At 47.9% G+C, this 25514-nt stretch overlaps 1 protein-coding gene across 4 annotated transcripts in view; it reads left to right on the plus strand.

Moving 5' to 3' along the window:
- Nucleotides 1-4032: 4032 nt before the first annotated feature.
- The window catches only part of LOC132817393 (rhotekin-like), a 146141-nt gene continuing 124659 nt past the window's right edge, over nucleotides 4033-25514 (plus strand). For 2 of the 4 annotated variants that reach the window (XR_009644876.1, XM_060827816.1), the window contains exon 1: nucleotides 5099-5172. Coding sequence is in view for 3 of the 4 variants with exons in the window: in XM_060827816.1 (XP_060683799.1) it covers nucleotides 5101-5172 (72 nt within the window). In the remaining variant the exon portion in view is untranslated. Of the gene's footprint in view, nucleotides 4121-4347; nucleotides 4519-5098; nucleotides 5173-25514 lie in introns of those variants that run through there. The other 2 variants (XM_060827834.1, XM_060827825.1) reach the window with 2 other exon arrangements.

Here is a 25514-nt window from a genome sequence, read left to right on the forward strand (position 1 = left end):
CTACCTAACCTATACTAGCCCAATAACTTCCAAATGCTTATCCAATGCCCGCTTAAATGACCATAAAGAAGGAGAGTTCACCACTGATACGGGCAGGGCATTCCATGAACTCACAACCCGCTGTGTGAAGAATCTACCCCTAACATCTGTCCTATACCTACCACCCCTTAATTTAAAGCAATGTCCCCTAGTAACACCTGACTCCATTAGCGGTAAAAGGTTCTTAGTATCTACCCTATCTAAACCCCTAATCATCTTATACACTTCTATCAGATCTCCCCTAAACCTTCTCTTCTCCAATGAGAACAGCCCCAAGTGCCTCAGCCTTTCCTCATAAGATTTTCCTACCATTCCAGGCAACATCCTGGTAAACCTCCTCTGCACTCGTTCTAAAGCTTCCACATCCTTCCTATAGTATGGCGACCAAAACTGCACACAATACTCCAGATGAGGCCGCACCAGAGTCTTATACAACTGCAACATGACCTCAGGACTCCGGAACTCAATTCCTCTGCCAATAAAGCCCAGTACACCATATGCCTTCCTCACAGCACTATTTACCTGGGTGGCAACTTTCAGAGATCTGTGTACATGGACACCAAGATCCCTCTGCTCATCCACACTACCAAGTAGCCTACCATTAGCCCAGTAATCCATCATCTTGTTATTCCTACCAAAGTGAACGACTTCGCACTTAGCTACATTGAATTCCATTTGCCACATTTCCGCCCAGCTCTGCAACTTATCTATATCCCGCTGTAACCTACCACTTCCTTCCTCACTATCCACAACTCCACCGACTTTTGTGTCATCCGCAAACTTGCTTACCCAGCTTTCAAGTCCTTCCTCTAGATCATTTATAAAGATAACAAAAAGCAATGGTCCCAAAACAGATCCTTGTGGTACACCGCTAGTAACTGCGCTCCAAGATGAACATAATCCATCAACTACTACCCTCTGTCTCCTTCCAGCCAGCCAATTCCTAATCCAAACCTCTAATGTATCCTCAATGCCATACCTCCGAAGTTTTAGCATTAGCCTACCATGGGGAACCTTATCGAACGCCTTACTAAAATCCATATACACAACATCTACTGCTTTACCCTCATCCACTTCCTTGGTCACCTTCTCAAAGAACTCAATAAGGTTTGTGAGGCACGACCTGCCCTTCACAAAACCATGCTGGCTATCCCTGATCACGTTATTCCTACCCAGATGTTCATAAATCTTATCCCTTACCATTCTCTCTAAGACTTTGCCCACCACTGAAGTCAGACTCACTGGCCTATAGTTGCTAGGGCTATCCCTACTCCCTTTCTTGAACAATGGGACCACATTCGCTATCCTCCAGTCCTCTGGTACTATTCCTGTTGACAACGATGACATAAAAATCCAGGCCAATGGCTCTGCTATCTCCTCCCTAGCTTCCCATAGGATCCTGGGGTAAATGCCATCAGGCCCAGGAGACTTATCTATATTCATCCTTTCCAATATTCCCAAAACCTCTTCCCTGCATATTTCCAGGGCATCCATTCTAATTTTTTGTGATTCCATATTCACATCAGCAACAGTGTCCTGTTCCTGAGTGAATACTGATGAAAAGTACTGATTTAATGTCTCTCCAATCTCCTCCGCCTCCACACACAACTTCCCACTACTATCCTTGACTGGACCGATACCTACCCTAGTCATCCTTTTATTCTTGACATACCTATAGAAAGCCTTTGGGTTTTCCCTAATCCTACCAGCTAAAGACTTTTCATGTCCCCTTCTCGCTTTTCTTAGCTCCCTCTTTAGCTCCTTCCTGGCTACCTTATAACTCTCAATCGCCCCAACTGAACCTTCACGCCTCATCTTTACATATGCCGCCTTCTTCCCTTTCACAAGGGACTCCAATTCCTTACTAAACCACGGCTGCCTCACAAGGCCCTTTACACCATGCCTGACTGGTACATACCTATCGAGGACACGCAGTAGCTGCTCCTTGAACACTCCCCACATCTCATTAGTGTTCTTCTCTTGAAGCCTGTTTTTCCAATCCACACATCCTAAGTCATGCCTCACTGCATCATAATTTCCCTGCCCCCAGCTATAGCTCTTGCCCTGCGGCACACGATTATCCCTCTCCATCACTAAAGTAAAAGTCACCGAGTTGTGGTCACTGTCCCCGAAGTGCTCACCTACCTCCAAGTCCAACACCTGGCCTGGTTCATTACCTAGAACCAAATCCAATATAGCCTCCCCTCTTGTTGGCCTGTCGACATATTGTGTCAGGAAACCCTCCTGCACACATTGTACAAACACCGACCCATCTAATGAACTCGAGCTATAGCTCTCCCAGTCAATATCTGGGAAGTTAAAGTCCCCCATAACAACCACCCTGCTACCTTCACTCTTTTCCTGAATCATCCTCGCAATATTATCCTCTACTTCTCTAGGACTATTAGGAGGCCTGTAGAAAACACCTAACAGGGTGACCTCACCTTTCCTATTTCTAACCTCAGCCCAAACTACCTCAGATGGCAAGTCCTCTTCCATCGTCCATTCCACTGCTGTGATACTGCCTTTGACAAGTAATGCCACGCCTCCCCCTTTTTTACCCCCATGTCTGATCCTACTAAAACATTTGAACCCTGGAACGTGCAACAGCCATTCTTGTCCCTGTTCTACCCACGTCTCTGTAATGGCCACAACATCGAAGTCCCAGGTACCAACCCACGCTGCAAGTTCACCTACCTTATTCCTTATACTTCTGGCATTAAAGTATACACACTTCAATCCACCTTTCTGGTTACAGTCACCCTCCTTCGAGATCGCTGCATTATTCCTAACCTCCCTACACTCAAGGTCCTGTACCCTAAAGCTACAGTCCTGGTTCCCATGCCCCCGCGGAGTTAGTTTAAACCCTCCCAAAGAGCACTAGCAAACCTCCCCCAAGGATACTGGTGCCCCTCAGGTTCAAGTGTAGACCATCCTTTTTATAGAGGTCCCACCTTCCCCAGAAAGGACCCCAGTTATCCAGAAACCGGAATCCCTCCCTCCTGCACCATCCCTGTAGCCACGCATTTAACTGCTCTCTCTCCCTGTTCCTCGACTCTCTATCACGTGGCACGGGTAACAAACCAGAGACTACAACTCTGTTTGTTCTAACTCTGAGCTTCCAACCTAGCTCCCTGAAAGCCTGCCTTACATCCTCACCCTTCTTCCTACCTATATCGTTGGTGCCAACGTGGACCACGATCTGGGGCTGCTCCCCCTCCCCCTCCCCCTTAAGGACCCGGAAAACACGATCAGCGACATCACGTACCCTTGCACCTGGGAGGCAACATACCAAACGTGAGTCCCTGTCGCCCCCACAAAACCGTCTGTCTGTACCCCTCACTATCGAGTCCCCAAGAACAATTGCTCTACCTTTCTCCACCCTACCCTTCTGAGCAACGGGGCCAGGCTCCGTGCCAGAGGCCTGAACCTCGTTGCTTGCCCCTGGTAAGTCATCCCCCCCACAATCTTTCATACATCTCTCAGCACTTTGAAATGTACCAGTCTGCAACACTCAGTCAACGTCAACTCCTTGTACTGATTTTGGGGACTCCAAACATGGTCTTTCACCAAGTTCATAGAATCCCTACAGTTGGGTCAACCAGATTCATTCCCCATCCTATATTTACCCCAACTAATGCACCTAACCTACACATTCCTGAATACTATGGGCAATTTAGCGTGGCCAATTCACCTAACCTGCACATCTTTGGATTGTGGGAGGAAACCCACACAGACATAGGGAGAATGAGCAAATTCCACACAGACAGTCACCGGAGGCTGGGATTGAACCTGGATCGGTGAGGCTGTGAAGCTGCAGTGCTGACCACCCTACTGAGGCACCATGTTGTTGATAGCTGATAGTTGACTTGGTCTGTATCCCAGGGAACACACCAGAGATCACAGCCTCTATCACTCTCTGCATACTGCCCTCAAGGGGCTGGGCTAGGGAAGAGATTTGTGCACATCCTTGTGGAAAGAACATCTGCAGAGGGATGGAGTAGTTTCTGTAGAGGCCCATTGTAATTCATCATGATTTTATTGTAACCCCTGGAATTTCAGTGCTGGGGATTTAACTATGGTAATGTCATGAGCTAGCGCCTACACTCTTTCTTGTTGGGAATAGTTATTACAGACAGCAGATTTGTTCTTTGATAGAACTGATCCGAGAGATGGCTGTATGTTCAAGGGCTTCAGAGAAGAAAGGGAGGTTTCTGAAGAGGTGGTAATTTGCATGGATGGAATCTGAAGCAGGCAGGACGTGAACTTTACATTCCTGGTGAGGTTATAGCTGCTTGAGCGTAAACATTGGTGCATTGAGCAGAGTGGCTGTGCTGAAAGGAGCCTGTTGTGTGTGTAATGTGTGTGTGTGAGCCAAAGGGCCCCTGGGCAGGAGCAATGAGGGGCTGAGAGAGAGAAGCAGCATTCAGACAGCTGGCTTCCTGTCAGCCAGGAATGTGGAGCTGGCAAGCAATGAATGTGAGTGAGTGGGAGTGGGAGTGGGGATGGGGATGGGGATGGGAGGTGTCCGAGGCCCAGAGCCGGGGTTGCTGCTGGATCCGGACGCGCTGATCCACATTTTGATTCGGCTCCGGTTTGTGTAAACGGATCCTGTAACCAGAAACTGACCACAGGGGAGTTCAACCCGGGGGGGCAGGGGCAGGGTCCGGGGGGGGGGGGGCAGGGTCTAGGGGCAGGGTCCAGGGGCAGGGTCCAGGAGGGGGCAGGGTCCGGAGGGGCAGGGTACGGGGGCAGGGGCAGGGTCCAGGGGCAGGGTCCGGAGGGAGGGTACGGGGGTGGGGGGGCAGAGTCCGGGGGCAGGGGCAGGGTCCGGAGGGAGGGTACGGGGGGGGCAGGGTCCGGAGGGGCAGGGTCCGGAGGGAGGGTACGGGGGGGGGGGGGGCAGAGTCCAAAGGGGCAGGGTCTGGGGGCAGAGTCCGGGGGGGGGCAGAGTCTGGGGGCAGGGTCCAGGGGCAGGGTCCGGGGGGGGGGGAGCGGGGTCCGGGGTCTGGGCGAGAAGCCGGAGTGGGGGGGGGGGTCTCCTGTGGGGGAGCAGCTGGGATGGAGGAGAGAATCCGGATCCTGGAGGATCTCAACCTGATTTACATTCGACAGATCGCGCTGAGTCTCCAGGTAAGAACAACATCAGCCCCGATCCCCCCGGATCCCCCGATCCCCCGATCCCCGATCCCCGATCCCCGATCCCTGATCCCTGGATTCCAGGATCCCCCGATCCCTGCCTGGCCCCGGGCCTCCTGGAATTGTTAATAGTGAAATCCCAAATCCTGGGGAATATGTGGGTAAAACCTGGACTGGGATCCAGTAAAGCCCGGGACCCACCATAAAGACCTGGGTCAGACACTAGGGTCAGGGAATGGAGGTAGAGACAGGAATGGGAACATGGACTGGGAAAGGGGACTGGGACCAGGAACAGGAATAGAGATAGGGACTGGGAACAGGAATAGGGATGGGAAACAGGAACAGCATAGACCTGGGAGTGGGGAACTGGGAACAGGGACCAGGAAAGGGGATAGGGACTAGGGATAGGAACCAGAAACAGGGATAGGAATAAGGACTGGGAACAGGGATCGGGACTGGGGATCAGGATAAGGACTGGGGATAGGGATGGGGACTGGGAACAGGGTCAGGGGTAGGGACTGGGACCAGAAATGAGGACAGAGAATGGGGACAGGCACTGGAAACAGGGATAGTGATAGGGACCAGGGGTAAGGATAGGGACCGGACCAGGAATGTGGATGGGGACTGAGAACTGGGAGAAAGTGAGGTCTGCAGATGCTGGAGATCAGAGCTGAAAATGTGTTGCTGGAAAAGCGCAGCAGGTCAGGCAGCATCCAAGGAACAGGAGAATCGACATTTTGGGCATAAGCCCTTCTTCAGGAATGAGGAGAGGGTGCCAGGCAGGCTAAGATAAAAGGTAGGGAGGAGGGACTTGGGGGAGGGGCGTTGGAGATGTGATAGGTGGAAGGAGGTTAAGGTGAGGGTGATAGGCCGGAGTGGGGTGGGGGCGGAGAGGTCAGGAAGAAGATTGCAGGTTAGGAAGGTGGTGCTGAGTTCGAGGGATTTGACTGAGACAAGGTGGGGGGAGGAGAAATGAGGAAACTAGAGAAATCTGAGTTCATCCCTTGTGGTTGGAGGGTTCCCAGGCGGAAGATGAGGCGCTCTTCCTCCAGCCGTCGTGTTGCCATGGTCTGGCGATGGAGGAGTCCAAGGACCTGCATGTCCTTGGTGGAGTGGGAGGGGGAGTTGAAGTGTTGAGCCACGGGGTGGTTGGGTTGGTTGGTCCGCGTGTCCCAGAGGTGTTCTCTGAAGCGTTCCACAAGTAGGTGGGCTGTCTCTCCAATATAGAGGAGGCCACATCGGGTGCAGTGGATGCAGTAAATGATATGCGTGGAAGTGCAGGTGAATTTGTGGCAGAATTTGAGGGGCACAGATAGGCGGTTTTGTGGGGGCGACAGAGATTCACGATTGGTATGTTGCCTCCCAGGTGCAAGGGTACGTGATGTCTCTGATCATGTTTTCCGGGTCCTTAAGGGGGAGGGGGAGCAGCCCCAGATCGTGGTCCACGTTGGCACCAACGATATAGGTAGGAAGAGGGGTGAGGATGTCAGGCAGGCTTTCAGGGAGCTAGGTTGGAAGCTCAGAGCTAGAACGAACAGAGTTGTTGTCTCTGGTTTGTTACCTGTGCCACGTGATAGAGAGTCAAGGAATAGGGAGAGAGAGCAGTTAAATGCGTGGCTACAGGGATGGTGCAGGAGGGAGGGATTCCGGTTTCTGGACAACTGGGGTTCTTTCTGGGGAAGGTGGGACCTCTATAAACACATGGTCTACACCTGAACCTGAGGGGCACCAGCATCCTTGGGGGGAGGTTTGCTAGTGCTCTTTGGGAGGGTTTAAACTAACTCTGCAGGGGCATGGGAACCTGGGCTGCAGCTTTAGTGTACAGGACCTTGAGTGTAGGGAGGTTATGAACATGGCATCGATCTCGAAGGAGGGTGCCTGTAAACAGAAAGGTGGCTTGAAGTGTGTATACTTCAATGCCAGAAGTATAAGAAATAAGGTAGGTGAACTTGCAGCGTGGGTTGGTACCTGGGACTTCGATGTTGTGGCCATTACAGAGACATGGGTAGAACAGGGGCAGGAATGGCTATTGCAGGTTCCAGGGTTTAAATGTTTTAGCAGGGTCAGAGATGGGGGTAAAAGAGGAGGAGGTGCGGCATTGCTTGTCAAGGATAGTATTACAGCGGTGGAAAGGACGATGGAGGAAGACTTGCCATCTGAGGTAGTTTGGGCTGAGGTTAGAAATAGGAAAGGTGAGGTCACCCTGTTAGGAGTTTTCTACAGGCCTCCTAATAGTCCGAGAGAAGTAGAGGAAAGTATTGCGAGGATGATTCAGGAGAAGAGTGAAAGTAGCAGGGTGGTTGTTATGGGGGACTTTAACTTCCCAGATATTGACTGGGAAAGCTATAATTCGAGTACGTTAGATGGGTCGGTGTTTGTCCAATGTGTGCAGGAGGGTCCCCTGACACAATATGTAGACAGGCCAACAAGAGGTGAGGCTATACTGGATTTGGTTCTAGGTAATGAACCAGGCCAGGTGTTAGACTTGGAGGTAGGTGAGCACTTCGGGGACAGTGACCACAACTCGGTGATTTTTACTTTAGTGATGGAGAAGGATAAGTGTGCGCCGCAGGGCAAGAGTTATAGCTGGGGGCAGGGAAATTATGATGCAGTGAGGCATGACTTAGGATGCGTGGATTGGAAAAGTAGGCTTCAAGGGAAGAACACAAATGATATGTGGAGATTGTTCAAGGAGCAGCTACTGAGTGTCCTTGATAAGTATGTACCAGTCAGGCAGGGCGTAAAGGGTCTTGTGAGGGAGCCGTGGTTTAATAAGGAATTGGAATCCCTTCTTAAAGGGAAGAGGGCGGCCTATGTAAAGATGAGGCGTGAAGGTTCAGTTGGGGCGATTGAGAGTTATAAGGTAGCCAGGAAGGATCTAAAGAGAGAGCTAAGAGCAGCGAGAAGGGGACATGAAAAGTCTTTAGTTGGTAGGATTAGGGAAAACCCAAAGGCTTTCTATAGGTATGTCAGGAATAAAAGGATGACTAGGGTAGGTATCGGTCCAGTCAAGGATAGTAGTGGGAAGTTGTGTGTGGAGGCGGAGGAGATTGGAGAGACACTAATACTTTTCGTCAGTATTCACTCAGGAACAGGACACTATTGCTGATGTGAATATTGAGTCACAAGTGATTAGAATGAATGACCTTGAGGTATGTAGGGAAGAGGTCTGAGGAATACTGGAAAGGATGAAAATAGATAAGTCCCCTGGGCCTGATGGCATTTATCCTAGGATCCTCTGGGAAGCTAGGGAGGAGATAGCAGAGCCATTGGCCTTGATTTTTATGTCCTCGTTGTCTACAGGAATTGTGCCAGAAGACTGGAGGATAGCAAATGTGGTCCCCTTGTTCAAGAAGGGGAGTAGGGATAGCCCGAGTAACTATAGGCCAGTGAGTCTCACTTCTGTTGTGGGCAAAGTCTTAGAGAGAATTGTAAGGGATAGGATTTATGAACATCTGGATAGGAATAATGTGATCAAGGATAGTCAGCATGGTTTTGTGAAGGGCAGGTCGTGCCTCACAATCCTTATTGAGTTCATTGAGAAGGTGACTAAGGAGGTGGACGAGGGTAAAGCAGTAGATGTGGTGTATATGGATTTTAGCAAGGCGTTCGATAAGGTACCCCATGGTAGGCTAATGCAAAAACTACGGAGGTATGGCATTGATGGTGCATTAGAGGTTTGGATTAGGAATTGGCTGGCTGGAAGGAGACAGAGGGTAGTAGTTGATGGTATAGGTTCATCTTGGAGTGCAGTTACTAGCGGTGTTCCACAAGGATCTGTTTTGGGACCATTGCTGTTTGTCATTTTTATAAATGATCTAGAGGAGGGGCTTGAAAGCTGGGTGAGCAAGTTTGCGGATGACACGAAAATCGGTGGAGTTGTGGACAGCGAAGAAGGATGTGGCAGGTTACAGCGGGATATAGATAAGTTGCAGAGCTGGGCAGAAAGGTGGCAAATGGAATTCAATGTAGCTAAGTGTGAAGTCATTCACTTTTGTAGGAGTAACAAGAAGATGGATTACTGGGCTAATGGTAGGCTACTTGGTAGTGTGGATGAGCAGAGGGATCTTGGTGTCCAAGTACACAGATCTCTGAAAGTTGCCACCCAGGTAAATAGTGCTGTGAAGAAGGCGTATGGTGTACTGGGCTTTATTGGTAGAGGAATTGAGTTCCAGAGTCCTGAGGTCATGTTGCAGTTGTATAAGACTCTGGTGCGGCTGCATCTGGAGTATTGTGTGCAGTTTTGGTCGCCATGCTATAGGAAGGATGTGGAGGCATTGGAACGAGTGCAGAGGAGGTTTACCAGGATGTTGCCTGGTATGGTAGGAAGATCGTATGAGGAAAGGCTGAGGCACTTGGGGCTGTTCTCATTGGAGAAAAAAAGGTTTAAGGGTGACTTGATAGAGGTGTACAAGATGATTAGGGGTTTAGATAGGGTAGACACTGAGAACCTTTTTCTGTTAATGGAGTCAGCTGTTACTAGGGGACACAGCTTTAAATTAAGGGGTGGTAGGTATAGGACAGATGTTAGGGGTAGATTCTTTACTCAGTGGGTTGTGTGTTCATGGAATGCCCTGCCTGTAGCAGTGGTGAACTCTCCCTCTTTATGGTCATTTAAGCGGGCATTGGATAAGCATATGGAGGTTATTGGGCTAGTGTAGGTTAGGTAGACTTTGGTCAGCGCAACATCGAGGGCCGAAGGGCCTGTACTGCGCTGTATTTTTCTATGTTCTATGTTCTATATGGAAGGATCCCTTGGGGCCTTGGAGAGAAGTAAGGGAGGAGGCGTGGGCGCAAGTTTTGCATTTCCTGCGGTTGCAGGGGAAGGTGCCGGGAGTGGAGGTTGGGTTGGTGGGGGGTGTGGACCTGACGAGGGAGTCACGGAGGGAATGGTCTTTTTGGAACGCTGATAGGGGAGGGGAGAGAAATATATCCCCGGTGGTGGGGTCCGTTTGGAGGTGGCGGAAATGACAGCGGATGATACGCTGTATACGGAGATTGGTGGGGTGGTAGGTGAGAACCAGTGGGGTTCTGTCCTGGTGGCGGTTGGAGGGGCGGAGCTCAAGGGCGGAGGAGCGGGAAGTGGAGGAGATGCGGTGGAGGGCATCGTCGATCACGTTTGGGGGGAAATTGTGGTCTTTGAAGAAGGAGGCCATCTGGGCTGTACGGTGTTGGAATTGGTCCTCCTGGGAGCAGATGCGGCGGAGACGAAGGAATTGGGAATATGGGATGGCGTTTTTTTCAGGGGCAGGGTGGGAGGAGGTGTAGTCCAGGTAGCTGTGGGAGTCAGTTGGTTTATAATAGATGTCCGTGTTGATTCAGTCGCCCGAGATAGAAATGAAAAGGTCTAGGAAGGGGATGGAGGAGTCTGAGACAGTCCAGGTGAATTTGAGGTTGGGATGGAAGGTGTTAGTAAAGTTGATGAACTGTTCAACCTCCTCGTGGGAGCACGAGGCAGCGCCGATACAGTCATCGATGTAGCGGAGGAAAAGGTGGGGGGGTGGTGCCAGTGTAGTTGCGGAAGATGGACTGTTCCACATATCCGACGAAGAGACAGGCATAGCTGGGGCCCATGCGGGTGCCCATGGCAACTCCTTTGGTTTGGAGGAAGTGGGAGGATTGGAAAGAGAAGTTATTCAGGGTGAGGACCAGTTCAGTCAGTCAAAGGAGGGTGTCAGTGGAAGGGTACTGGTTGGTGCGGCGGGAAAGGAAGAAGCGGAGGGCTTTGAGTCCTTCGTGATGGGGGATGGAGGTGTATAGGGACTGGATGTCCATTGTGAAGATAAGGCGTTGGGGACCGGGGAAGCGAAAATCCTGGAGGAGGTGGAGGGCGTGGGTGGTGTCCCGAACGTAGGTGGGGAGTTCTTGGACTAAAGGGGACAGAACCGTGTCGAGGTATTGGGAGATGAGTTCGGTGGGGCAGGAGCAGGCTGAGACAATGGGTCGGCCGGGGCAGGCAGGTTTGTGGATTTTGGACAGAAGGTACGTGATGGGGGATGGAGGTGTACAGGGACTGGATGTCCATGGTGAAGATAACTGAGAACCGGGGACAGGGACAGGGACAGGGAACGGAGACAGGTTCAGGGAATGGGAACAGGCACCGGGAATGGTGATGGGGATAAGGACCGGGAACAGGAACAAGGGAATAGGGACCGGGGACTGGGAATGGGAAAAGGGACAGGGAATAGGGATAGGGACCGGCAACAGGAATGAAGACAGGGACCAGGAACTGGAAATTGGAATCAGTGATATCGTTAGAAAGAGGTTCCGTTGATGGAATTTGAGTTATTAAGAGCTTTCTAAAAAAGTAGAGCCATAAAGGTATAAATCTCTGGATTATGACCTCAGACATGAGTTAACTGGTACAGGGTTAGCAAGATAAAGGAGATAACGGCTGGCTTAATGATGGGGGAGAAATAGATTGAATTTGGTAGACATTGGCGCCATTATTTGAGAAGGGGCTTGTTTGTGGGAGTGGGGGGAGCGGTCAGTTGCATAGAAAATTGGAAAATCATGGATGAAAGGAAAGGTAGCAGCGTAGATTAGTAATTGGCTGGTTGTTACCAGAAAATGGGCGGCACAGTGGTACGGGCGGCACGGTGGCTCAGTGGTTAGCACTGCTGTCTCACAGCGCCAGAGACCCGGGTTCAATTCCCGCCTCAGGCGACTGACTGTGTGGAGTTTGCACGTTCTCCCTGTGTCTGCGTGGGTTTCCTCCGGGTGCTCTGGTTTCCTCCCACAGTCCAAAGATGTGCGGGTCAGGTGAATTGGTCGTGCTAAACTGCCCGTAGTGTTAGGTGCATTAGTCAGAGGTAAATGTAGGGGAATGGGTCTGGGTGGGTTGTTCTTCGGAGGGTCGGTGTGGACTTGTTGGGCTGAAGGGCCTGTTCCCACACTGTAATTAATCTTAATCTAATCTAATAAAAAGGGACAGAATATGTAAATATTCAACTTCCCTTGATTGGAAGGAATATTGATTGGAACCTCCTTAGCACAAATAGTTTGGATTGAGCAGCTTTTGTCAGGTGTGTCCAGGAATGATTCCTGACACAATAGGCCGACTGGGGAGAGGCCATATTGGATTTGGTACTTGGCAACAAACCCGGCCAGGTGTCAGATCTCTCAGTGGGGGAGCATTTCAGTTAAAGTGATCACAACTCTCTGACCTTTATTATACCCAAGGAGAGGGATAGGAGCAGACAGTATGGGAAAATAGTTAATTGGGGGAGGGGGGAATTACAAAGCTATTAGGCCTGAACTGTGAAGCATAAATTGGAAACAGATGTTCTCAGGGAAATGCATGACAGAAATGTGGAGATTGTTTAGGGAGCACTTGCTGTTAGAGCTGGATACGTTTGTTCCACTGAGGCAAGGATGGGATGGTAAGGTGAAGGAACCTTGGGTAACAAGAGGTGTGCAACATCTGGTCAAGAGGAAGAAGGAAGCTTAAGGTTGAGGAAGCGAGGATCAGACAGGACTTTACAGGGTTACAAAGAAGCCAGGAAGGAACTAAAAATGGACTTAGGAGAGCTAGAAGGGGGCATGAAAAAGCCTTGGTGAATAGGATTAAGGCGTAAGGCATACTACACTTATGTGAGGAACAAGAGGATAACCAGAGTGAGGTTAGGGTGATCAGGGATAGTGGAGGGAACCTGTGCCTGGAGTCGGAGGAGGTAGAGGAGGTCCTTAATGAATACTTTGCCTCAGTATTCATTACTCAGAGGGACATTGATGTTTCTGAGGACAATGTGAAATGGACTGATATGCTTAAACAGGTTGATGTAAAGAAGGAGAATGTGCAGTAAAGTTTGAAAATTATAAGGATAGATAAGTCCCCTGGACCAGACGAGACATACTGTGGGTTATAATGGGAAGCGGAGGGAAGAGATTGCACCTTTTGGCAGTGATCTTTATGTCCTCACTATCCACTGGAGTAGTACCAAATGATTGGACGGTGGCAAATGTTACTCCCTTGTTCAAGAAAGGGAATAGGGATAATCCTAGGAATTACAGATGTCAGTGGTGGCCGAATTATTGAAGAGGATTCTGAGAGACAGGATTTATGATTATTTAGAAGAGCATAGCTTGATTAAAGATAATCAGCATGACTTTGTGGGTTTAACACCAGGGGTTATTTGGAAGCATTGCCACCTGATGAAGAGTCGGTACCTTGAAAGTTACTAAATTAGATTCCCTACAGTGTGGAAACAGGCAATTCAGTCCAACAAGTCCACACTAACCCTCTGAAGAATATCCCACCCAGACCCATTTCCCTACATTTATCCCTGACTCATGCACCTAACTTACACATCCCTGAACACTATGGGCAATTTAACATGGCCAATTCACCTAACCTGCACATCCTTGAATTGTGGGAAGCCCACACAGATACGGGGAGAATGTGCAAATGTCCACACAGACAATCACCCAAGACTGGAATCGAACCCAGGACCCGAGAGCTGTGAGGTAGCAGTGCTAAGCACTGAGCCACCATGCTGCCCCAATTGCTAGTGCTTCCAAATAAACCTATTGGGCTATAACCCGGTATTGTGCAAGTTTTAACTAGGTCTACCTAGGTCCAGCACTAGCACCTTCAAATCATGACTTTGTGAGGGGCAGGTCATGCCTCACAAACCTTATTAAATTCTTTTAAGGATGTGACAAAACAGGTTGGTGAAGGTAGAGCAGTGGATGTGGTATACATGGATTTTAGCAAAGCATTTGATAAGGTTCCCCTGGTAGGCTCATTCAGAAAGTAAGGAAGCATGGGATACAGGGAAACCTGATACAGAATTGGCTGGTACATAGAAGACAGAGGGTGGTAGCAGATGGAAAGTATTCAGCCTAGAGCTCAGTGACTAGTGTTGTTCTGCAGGGATCTGTTCTGGGACTTCTGCTCTTTATGATTTTTGTCAATGACTTGGATGAGGAAGTGGAAGGGTGGATTAGTAAGTTTACCAATGACATGAAGGTTGGTGGAGTGGTAGATAGTGCGGAGGGCTGTGGTAGGTTGCAATGGGACATTGACATGATGCAGAACTGGGCTGAGAAGTGGCAGATGGAGTTCAACCTGGAAAAGTGTGAAGTGATTCATTTTGGAAGCTTGAATTTGAGTGCAGAATACAGGGTTAAAGGTAAGATTCTTGGCTGTGTGGAGAATCAGAGGGATCTTAAGGTTCATGTCCATAGATCCCTCAAAGTTGCCAAAGAAGTTGATAGGGTTGTTAAGAAGGTGTATGGTGTGTTGGCTTTCATTCACAGGAGGATTGAGTTTAAGAGCTGCAGCTCTACAAGTCCCTGGTGAGACCACATTTGGAATATTGTGTCCAGTTCTGGCTGCTTTATTCTAGCTAGGCTCTTCACATAGAGAGGCTTCTCACTTACATCCTCAGCTGACTACTTGAGATGATGATAACACAGTAAACGTTCAGTATTTGAAGGATATAATTTTTGCCGGTTTATTGAGCGAGCTAGTTTATAGACTGTCTATTAAAATAAAGTTTGTTGTAACTCAACAAATAATCAAAGCATGTAAAAACAGTAGAGCAATTATTACAAATGGCTTTAAGCTTCATGTGGACTAGGCCCAATCAAATGGGAAAGAGTAGCTACAATAAAGGATTTATAGCGTGCATTAGGGATAATTTCCTAAAGCAGAATGGCATGATGCCAACAAAGGAGCAGACAATATCAGATCCTGATGATGAATGCAGGTAGGTCTTGTATACTGTGTTATAGAAAATCACACTCTACAAACAACCTTAAAGTGTTGGCAACATAATCATGTTACTGCCAACACACATTTTAAAAGTTTGTGCTTTAGAGACAGTCCCCAATTTGTCAATTTCATTACGGCAAATTCATGTGAACGAAACATATGCTATGGCAGAACAACCTGACATGAGGCAGTTTTAAATGATCTCAGATCCCCTGTGAAGTAAGACCATAAGATATAGGAGTGGAAGTAAGGCCATTTGGCCCATCGAGTCCACTCCACCATTCAATCATGGCTGATGAGCATTTCAACTCCACTTACCCGCATTCTCCCCATAGCCCTTAATTCCTCGAGACATCAAGAATCTATCAATCTCTGTCTTGAAGACATTTAGCGTCCCGGCCTCCACTGCACTCTGTGGCAATGAATTCCACAGGCCCACCACCCTCTGGCTGAAGAAATGTCTCCGCATTTCTGTTCGATTCCCGCCTGTCTGTGTGGAGTTTGCACATTCTCCCTGTGTCTGTGTGGGTTTCCTCCGGGTGCTCCGGTTTCCTCCCAAAGTCCACAAATGTGCAGGTCAGGGTGAATTGGCCATGCTAAAGTGCCTGCAGTGTCAGGTGTGTTAATCAGGGGTAAATATAGTAGGGAAATGGGTTAGGGTGGGTTACTCTTCGGAGGGGTGATGTGGACTTGTTGGGCCGAAGGGCCTGTTCCCACACGTAGACAATCTAATCTAATCTAATCTAAAGAAATCACAATCTAATCAAGCAGAATCAGCATAGCTTTATTAAAGGAAAATTCTATCTGACTAAAGTATTCAAGCTTTTTTGAAGAAGTCTCAACCAGAGTGGATAGAGGGGAACCAGTACTTCTAGAAGGTGTTCAACAAAGTACTTCACAATAGCTGAAGCTGTAAGACAAGAGCCCGTGGTGTTCGAGGGAGGATATTGGCCTGGATAGAGAACATGCAGGAAATGGCAAGTGGGGAGAAGGGGTTCTTTTTTTTTCAGGTTGATCACCTATGACCAATGAGGTTCCACAGGGATCAGTGCAAAGTCCGCAACTGTATACAATATATATACATATATATGTATATAAAATACAACATATTAATGGCTTAAATATATGTAAATGATTTGAACAAAGGAAGAAAATATACTCTAGCCAAATGTACAAAAAACACCAAAATAGGTGGAAAGTCAGGCTGTAGGAGGGAAGCAAACAGTTAGCAGAGATATTAGATTACTTACAGTGTGGAAACAGGCCCTTCAGCCCAACAAGTCCACACCGACCCGCCGAAGCGCAACCCACCCACACCACTACATTTACCCCTTATCTAACACTACGGGCAATTTAGCATGGCCAATTCACCTGACCCGCACATTTTTGGACTGTGGGAGGAAACCGGAGCACCCGGAGGAAACCCACGCAGACACGGGGAGAATGTGCAAACTCCACACAGTCAGTCGCCTGAGGTGGGAATTGAACCCGGGTCTTTGGCGCTGTGAGGCAGCAGTGCTAACCACCGTACCGCCCAATCTATTGAAAGGTTAAGTAAGCGGGCAAAGTGTTGACAAGTGGGAAAATGCATAGTTGTCCATTTTGGAATGGAGAAAAACTGCAGAAAGCTGCAACACAAGGTAGCAGGTAATCAGGAAGGCAGGTGGAATGTTGGTTCTTGTTTCTACGCATTTGGACAATGACATGGAAACAGGAGTTGGCCATTCAGCACCTTCACCCTGCTCCGATCTTCAATAAAAGTTAGCGAATTCCATATACCTGCCTTGGGCCCATATCCCCCGATACTCTTGTTTAACAATTATTTGTGTAGCTTAGATATAAATTTAACAATTGAGTTAGTATCAATTGGCATTTGAAAAGAAAATGCAAAAGTGGGTACTGCAGATGCTGGAAATCAGAGTCTAGATCAGAGTGGTGCTGGAAAAACACAGCAGGTTAGGCAGCATCCGAGGAGCAGGAAAATCAATGTTTTGGGCAAAAAGGCGATTTTCCTGGTCCTTGGATGCTGCCTGACCTGCTGTACTTTTCTAGCAACACTCTAATCTAGACATTTGAAGTGAAGAGTCTGTTTCCATGCTGTATGACTCTATAAAAGGTGTCCAACCTCCATTTCTCTTTGTGTCTCAAAGTGTTTCAAACACAGAGTAATAGCGAAGATCTTTTCATCCTCGCTCTCCACTGGAGTCGTACCTGAGGACTGGAGAGAGGCAAATGTAATTCCTCTCTTCAGGAAAGGAAATAGGGAAATCCCCAGCAATTACAGACCAGTAAGTCTCACGCCTGTCGTCTGCAAGGTGTTAGAAAGGATTCTGAAGGATAGGAATTATGACCATCTGGAAGAGCATGGCTTGATTAAATGCAGTCAGCACGGCTATGTGAGGGGCAGGTCATGCCTCACAAACCTTATCGAGTTCTTTGAGGATGTGACTAGAAAAGTTGATGAGGGTCGAGCTGTGGATGTGGTGTATATGGAATTCAACAAGGCATTTGATAAGATTCCCCTTGGTAGGCTCATTCAGAAGGTCAGGAGGAATGGGATTCAGGGGAACATAGCTGTCTGGATACAGAATTTTCGAGTAAAAAATGAGGTCTGCAGATGCTGGAGATCACAGCTGCAAATGTGTTGCTGGTCAAAGCACAGCAGGTTAGGCAGCATCTCAGGAATAGAGAATTCGACGTTTCGAGCATGAGCCCTTCTCGAAACGTCGAATTCTCTATTCCTGAGATGCTGCCTAACCTGCTGTGCTTTGACCAGCAACACATTTGCAGCTGGATACAGAATTGGCTGGCCAACAAAAGACAGCGAGCGGTAGTAGAAGGAAAATATTCTGCCTGGAAGTCTGTGGAGAGTGGTGTTTCACAGGGCTCTGTCCTTGGGCCTCTACTGTTTGTAATTTTTATTAATGACTTGGATGAGGGGATTGAAGGATGGGTCAGCAAGTTTGCAGATGACACAAAGGTTGGAGGTGTCGTTGACAGTATAGAGGGCTGTTGTAGGCTGCAGCAGGACATTGACAGGATGCAGAGATGGGCTGAGAGGTGGCAGATGGAGCTCAACCTGGATAGATGCGAGGTGATGCATTTTGGAAGGTCAAATTTGAAACCTGAGTACAGGATTAAGGATAGGATTCTTGGCAGTGTGGAGGAACAGAGAGATCTTGGGGTGCAGGTACATAGATCCCTTAAAATGGCTCCCAAGTGGATAGGATTGTTAAGAAAGCATATAGTGTTTAGGCTTTCATTAACAGGGGGATTGAATTTAAGAGCCGTGAGATCTTGTGCTCTATAAAACTTTGGTTAGATTGCATTTGGAATACTGTGTCCAGTTCTGGTCACCCTATTATAGGAAAGATGTGGATGCTTTGGAGAGGGATCAGAGGAGGTTTACCAGGATGCTGCCTGGACTGGAGGGCTTATCTTATGAAGAGAGGTTGACTGAGCTCAGACTGTTTTCATTGGAGAAAAGGAGGAGAAGAGGGGATCTAATTGAGGTAAACAAGATAATGAGAGGCATAGATAGAGTCGATAGCCAGAGACAATTTCCCAGGGCAGAAATGACCAACACGAGGGGTCATAGCTTTCAGCAGGTGGAGGAAAGTATAGAGGGGATGTCAGCGGCGGGTTCTTTACACAGAGTTGTGAGAACATGGAATGCGTTGCCAGCAGCAGTTGTGGAAGCAAGGTCATTGGGGACATTTAAGAGACTACTGGACATGTATATGGTCACAGAAATATGAGGGTTTGTACATTAGGTTTACCTCACATGAGGATCAATGGTTGGCACAAAATCATGGGCTGAAAGGCCTGTTCTGTGCTGTTCTGTTGTATGTTCTAGGTTCTAGATGTACAGCACGGAAACAGACCCTTCGGTCCATCCTGTCTATGCCAACCAGATATCCAAAGCCAATCTAGTCCCACCTGCCAGCACCCGGCCCATATCCCTCCAAACCCTTCCTATTCATATACCCATCCAGATGCCTCTTAAATGTTGCAATTGTACCAGCCTCCACCACTTCCTCTGGCAGCTCATTCCATACACGTACCACCCTCTGAGTGAAAAAGTTGCCCCTTAGGTCTCTTTTATATCTTTCCCCTCTCACCCTAAACCTATGCCCTCTAGTTCTGGACTCCCTCGCACCAGAGAAAAAACTTTGCCTATTTACTCAATCCATGCCCCTTATAATTTTGTAAACCTCTATAAGGTCACTCCTCAGCCTCCAACACTCCAGGGAAAACAGCCCCAGCCTGTTCAACCTCCCCCTGTAGCTCAGATCCTCCAAACCTGGCAACATCCTCGCATATCTTTTCTGAACCCTTTCAAGTTTCACAACATCTTTCCAATAGGAAGGAGAACCAGAATTGCACGCAATATTCCAACAGTGACCTAACCAGTGTCCTGTACAGCCACAACATGACCTCCCAACTCCTGTACTCAATACTCTGACCAATAAAGGAAAGCATACCAAATGCCTTCTTCACTATCCTATCTACCTGTGAGTCTACTTGCAAGGAGCTATGAACGTGCACTCCAAGGTCTCTTTGTTCAGAAACATTCCCTATGACCTTACCATTAAGTGTATAAGTCCTGCTAAGATTTGCTTTCCCAAAATTCAGCGCCTCACATTTATCTGAATTAAACTCCATCTGCCACTTCTCAGCCCATTGGCCCATCTGGTCCAGATCCTGTTGTAATCTGAGGTAACCTACAATTTTGGTGTTATCTGCAAACTTACTAACTGCATCTCTTATGTTCACATCCAAATTATTTATATAAATGATGAAAGGTAGAGGACCCAGCACCGATCCTTGTGGCACTCCACTGGTAACAGGTCTCCAGTCTGAAAAGCAACCCTCCACCACCAACCTCTGTCTTCTACTTTTGAGCCAGTTTTGTATCCAAATGGCTAGTTATCCCTATATTCCATGAGATCTAACCTTATTAACCAGTCTCCCATGGGGAATCTTGTCAAACGCCTTACTGAAGTCCATATAGATCACATCTACTGCTCTGCCCTCATCAATCCTCTTTGTTACTTCTTCAAAAAACTCAATCAAGTTTGTGAGACATGATTTCCCACGCACAAAGCCATGTTGACTATCCCTAATCATAGAACATAGAACACAGAAAAATACAGCGCAGTACAGGCCCTTCGGCCCTCGATGTTGTGCCGACCCAAGCCCACCTAACCTACACTAGCCCACTTTCCTCCATATGCCTATCCAATGCCCGTTTAAATGCCCATAAAGAGGGAGAGTCCACCACTGCTACTGGCAGGGCATTCCATGAACTCACGACTCGCTGAGTAAAGAATCTACCCCTAACATCTGTCCTATATCTACCACCCCTTAATTTAAAGTTTGCCCCCTCGTAATATCTGACTCCATACGTGGAAAAAGGTTCTCATGGTCAACCCTATCTAAACCCCTAATCATCTTGTACACCTCTATCAAGTTACCCCTAAACCTTCTTTTCTCCAATGAGAACAGCCCCAAGTGCCTCAGCTTTTCCTCATACAATCTTGAACTCCATTTGCCACCTTTCTGCCCAACTCTGCAGCTTATCTATATCCCTCTGTAACCTACCACATCCTTCCTCACTGTCAACAACTCCACCGACTTTCGTATCATCCGCAAACTTGCTCACCTCTCCTCCAGGTCATTTATAAAAATGACAAACAGCAATGGTCCCAAAACAGATCCTTGCGGAACACCGCTAGTAACTGCACTCCAAAATGAACCTTTACCATCAACTACTACCCTCTGTCTTCTTCCAGCCAGCCAATTCCTAATCCAAACTTCCAACTCACCCTCAATGCCATACCTCTGTATTTTTTGCAGTAGCCTACCATGGGGTACCTTATCAAACGCCTTACTAAAATCCATATACACCACATCTACTGCTTTACCCTCATCCACCTCCTTAGTCACCTTCTCAAAGAATTCAATAAGGATTGTGAGGCACGACCTGCCCTTCACAAAACCATGCTGACTGTCCTTGATCACATTATTCCTATCCAGATGTTCATAAATCCTATCCCTTACAATTCTCTCTAAGACTTTGCCCACAACAGAAGTGAGACTCACCGGCCTATAGTTACTAGGGTCATCCCTACTCCCCTTCTTGAACAAGGGAACCACATTTGCTATCCTCCAGTCTTCTGGCACTATTCCTGTAGACAATGAGGACATAAAAATCAAGGCCAATGGCTCTGCAATCTCTCCCTTGCTTCCCAGAGAATCCTAGGATAAATGCCATCAGGCCCAGGGGCCTTATCTACATTCACCCTTTCCAGAATTTCCAACACCTCTTCCCTACATAGCTCAAAGTCATCCATTCTAATTAATTGTGACTCAATATTCACATCAGCAACAATGTCCTGTTCCTGAGTGAATACTGACGAAAAGTATTCATTCAGTGTCTCCCCAATTTCTTCAGCCTCCACACGCAACTTCCCACTACTATCCTTGACGGGACCTATTCCTACCCTAGTCATCCTTTTGTTCGTGACATACCTATAGAAAACCTTTGGGTTTTCCCTAATCCTACCAACTAAGGACTTTTCATGTCCCCTCCTTGCTGCTCTTAGCTCTCTCTTTAGATCCTTCCTGGCTACCTTATAACTCTCAATCACCCCAACTGAACCTTCACGCCTCATCTTTACATAGGCCGCCCTCTTCCCTTTCACAAGGGATTCCAATTCCTTATTAAACCACGGCTCCCTCACACGACCCTTTACTCCCTGCCTGACTGGTACATACTTATCAAGGACACTCAGTAGCTGCTCCTTGAACAATCTCCACATATCATTTGTGTTCTTCCCTTGAAGCCTACTTTTCCAAGCCAAGCATCCTAAGCCATGCCTCACCACATCATAATTTCCCTGCCCCCAGCTATAACTCTTGACCTGCAGTGCACACTTATCCCTCTCCATCACTAAAGTAAAAGTCACCGAGTTGTGGTCACTGTCCCCGAAGTGCTCACCTACCTCCAATTCTAACACCTGGCCTGGTTCATTACCTAGAACCAAATCCAGTATAGCCTCACCTCTTGTTGGCCTGTCTACATATTGTGTCAGGAAATCCTCCTGCACACATTGGACAAACACTGACCCATCTAACGTACTCGAGCTATAGCTCTCCCAGTCAATATCTGGGAAGTTAAAGTCCCCCATAACAACCACCCTATTACTTTCACTCTTCTCCTGAATCATCCTTGCAATACTTTCCTCTACGTCTCTAGGACTATTAGGAGGCCTGTAGAAAACTCCTAACAGGGTGACCTCACCTTTCCTATTTCTAAGCTCAGCCCAAGCTACCTCAGATGGCAAGTCTTCATCCATCGTCCTTTCCACCGCTGTAATACTATCTTTGACAAGCAATGCCACACCTCCCCCTCTTTTACCCCCACCTCTGACCCTACTAAAACATTTAAACCCTGGAACCTGCAACAGCCAATCCTGTCCCTGTTCTACCCACGTCTCTGTAATGGCCACAACATCGAAGTCCCAGGTACCAACCCACGCTGCAAGTTCACCTACCTTATTTCTTATACTTCTGGCATTGAAGTATACACACTTCAAGCCACCTTCCTGTTTACAGGTACCCTCCTTCGAGATCGATGCCATGTTCCTAACCTCCCTACACTCCAGGTCCTGTACCCTAAAGCTACAGTCCAGGTTCCCATGCCCCTGCAGAGTTAGTTTAAACCCTCCCAAAGAGCACTAGCAAACCTCCCCCCAAGGATACTGGTGCCCCTCAGGGTCAGGTGGAGACCATCCTGTTTATAGAGGTCCCACCTTCCCCAGAAAGAACTCCAGTTGTCCAGAAACCGGAATCCCTCCCTCCTGCACCATCCCTGTAGCCACGCATTTAACTGCTCTCTCTCCCTATTCCTCGACTCTCTATCACGTGGCACGGGTAACAAACCAGAGACAACAACTCGGTTCGTTCTAGCTCTGAGCTTCCAACCTAGCTCCCTGAAAGCCTGCCTAACATCCTCACCCCTCTTCCTACCTATGTCGTTGGTGCCAACGTGGACCACGATCTGGGGCTGCTCCCCCTCCCCCTTAAGGATCCGGAAAACACGATCAGAGACATCACGTACCCTTGCACCTGGGAGGCAACATACAAAACGTGAGTCTCTCTTGCCCCTCACAAAACCGCGCTTTTTAAAAAAAAACCTGTCAAATTTAAACCGTTAAACAAACGTCACCGAGCTTTCAAGCAGCCACTGCCAAACAGCCCTTACCTGCTCCGCTGAGAGAGTGAGAACAGGTGTTGTCCATTCTAGAAGGAGTGAAAGTGGACAAGTTCCCTGGGCCGGATGGGATTTATCTGAGGATTCTCTGGGAAGCTAGGGAGGAGATAGCAGAGCCTATGGCTTTGATATTTGAGTCGTCATTGTCTACAGGTTTAGTACCTGAGGACTGGAGGATTACAAATGGTGTGCCCATGCTCTCTTGAGTAGAGAGCAGTACCTGGGCAGCAGAGTTGTCCCAGGTAATTATAGACCAGTGAGCCTTACTTCTGATATAGGAAAGATTTTGGAAAAGATTATAAGAGATAGGATTTATAATCATCTAGCAAGCAACAATTTGATTTCAGATAGTCAACGTGGTTTCATCAAGGACAGGTCGTGTCTCACAAACCTCTGAGCTTTTTGAGATGACCAAGCATGTCGATGAAGGTAGGGCAGTTGACGTGGTATACATGGACTTCAGTAAAGCCTTTGATAAGGTTCCACATGGTAGGCTGTGGGAGAAAATGCAGAGGCATGGAATGGAGGGTGATTTAGCAGTTTGGATTAGAAACTGGCTTTCTGAAAGGAGGCAGCGAGTGGTGGTTGATGGAAAATATTCAGCCTGGAGTCCGGTTACTAGTGGTGTGCCACAAGGGTCTGTTTTGGGACCACTGCTGTTTGTCATTTTTATAAATGACTTAGACGCAGGCATAACATAGGTGGATGGATTAGTAAATTTGCAGACGACGCTAAAGTCGGTGGAGTAGTGGTCAGTGTGGAAGAATGTTACAGGTTGCAGGGGGACTTGGATAAACTGCAGAATTGGGCTGAGAGGTGGCAAATGGAGTTCAAAGCAGCTAAATGTGAGGTGATGCACTTTGGGAAGAATAACAGGAAGGCAGAGTACTGGGTCGATGGAAAGATTATTGGTAGTGTGGATGTGCAGAGGCATCTTGGAGTCCCATGTACATAGATCCCTGAAAGTTGCCACCCAGGTGGATAGTGCTGTTAAGAAGGCATACAGTGTGTTAGGTTTCATTCGTACAGGGATTGAGTTCTGGAGCCACAATATCATGCTGCAACTATATAAAACACTGGTGCGGCCACACTTGGAATATTGTGTACAGTTCTGCTCCCCATATTTTGGGAAGGATGTGGAAGCATTGGAAAAGGTGCAGATGAAATTTACCAGGATGTTGCCTGGTCTGGAGGGAAGGTCTTATGAGGAAAGGCTGAGAGACTTGAACCTGTTCTCATTGGCAAGAAGGTGGCTAAGAGAGGACTTGATTGAGACATACAAAATGATCAGAGGATTAGATAGGGTAGACAGTGAAAGTCTTTTTCCTAGGATGACGACGACGACATCAGTGTGTATGAGAGGGCACAACTGCAAACTGATAGATTTAAGACAGATGTCAGAGGCGGGTTCTTTACGCAGAGAGTGGTAAGGGTGTGGAATGCACTACCTGCTAATGTAGTCAACTCAGTCGCATTTGGGAGATTTAAACCATCCTTAGATAAGCACATGGATGATGATGGGATAGTGCGGGGAGATGGGCTTAGATTAGTTCACAGTTTAGATTAAAGTGGTGCTGGAAATGGAAAGCAGGTCAGGCAGCATCCGAGGAGCAGGGAAATCGACGTTGATTTTCCTGCTCCATGGATGCTGCCTGACCTGCTTTCCATTTCCAGCACCACTCTGATCTAAATTCTGGTTTCCAGCATCTGCAGTCCTGACTTTTGCCTTAGATTAGTTCACAGGTTGGCATAACATCGAGGGCTGAAGGGCCTGTTCTGTGCTGTAATGTTCTATGTTCTATGGAGATGAACCAAATGACTGGGATAACCTGCTGGGTATAAGAATCACATGCCAAGGGTCTAACCAATGTAATAAATCATCTAAAACTGTTCAAAGTAATTAATGTAGAGAGGTCATAAGTTATCAATGTGTTAGTGTCAGAACAGGACAGTAAGGAAGATATGGCAGATGCAGAACGGTGTGGTGGGGTCACATGAAGCACGACCTGGTTGAGGCCATCTTCGTAGGGATGGAAGGTGGCTCTCAGTCTCTGCTCAGTGATTCTGTGTTGTGTACCTCGAAGGAGGATGCTTACCTGAAGGTCAGAGGCTCAATGTTCCTGACCACTGAAGTGGTCCCCAACTAGGAGGGGACATTCATGTCTGGTGGTTGTGGCCCGATGTCATAAGTGATACTTCAGTGATACAACTCAAGTTGCAGCAGCTGCTCTCATTGTAAAACTACAGCAAGGGCACTGTGCTCTCAGGAACATGTGCTTAGCTCGTCAACTGGAACAAATAGCATCTTCTGGCTAGCTGTTTACATTCTTAGAGCTCACT

This window comes from Hemiscyllium ocellatum, chromosome 1 (assembly GCF_020745735.1).
Source record: "Hemiscyllium ocellatum isolate sHemOce1 chromosome 1, sHemOce1.pat.X.cur, whole genome shotgun sequence".
Taxonomy (NCBI): domain Eukaryota; kingdom Metazoa; phylum Chordata; class Chondrichthyes; order Orectolobiformes; family Hemiscylliidae; genus Hemiscyllium; species Hemiscyllium ocellatum.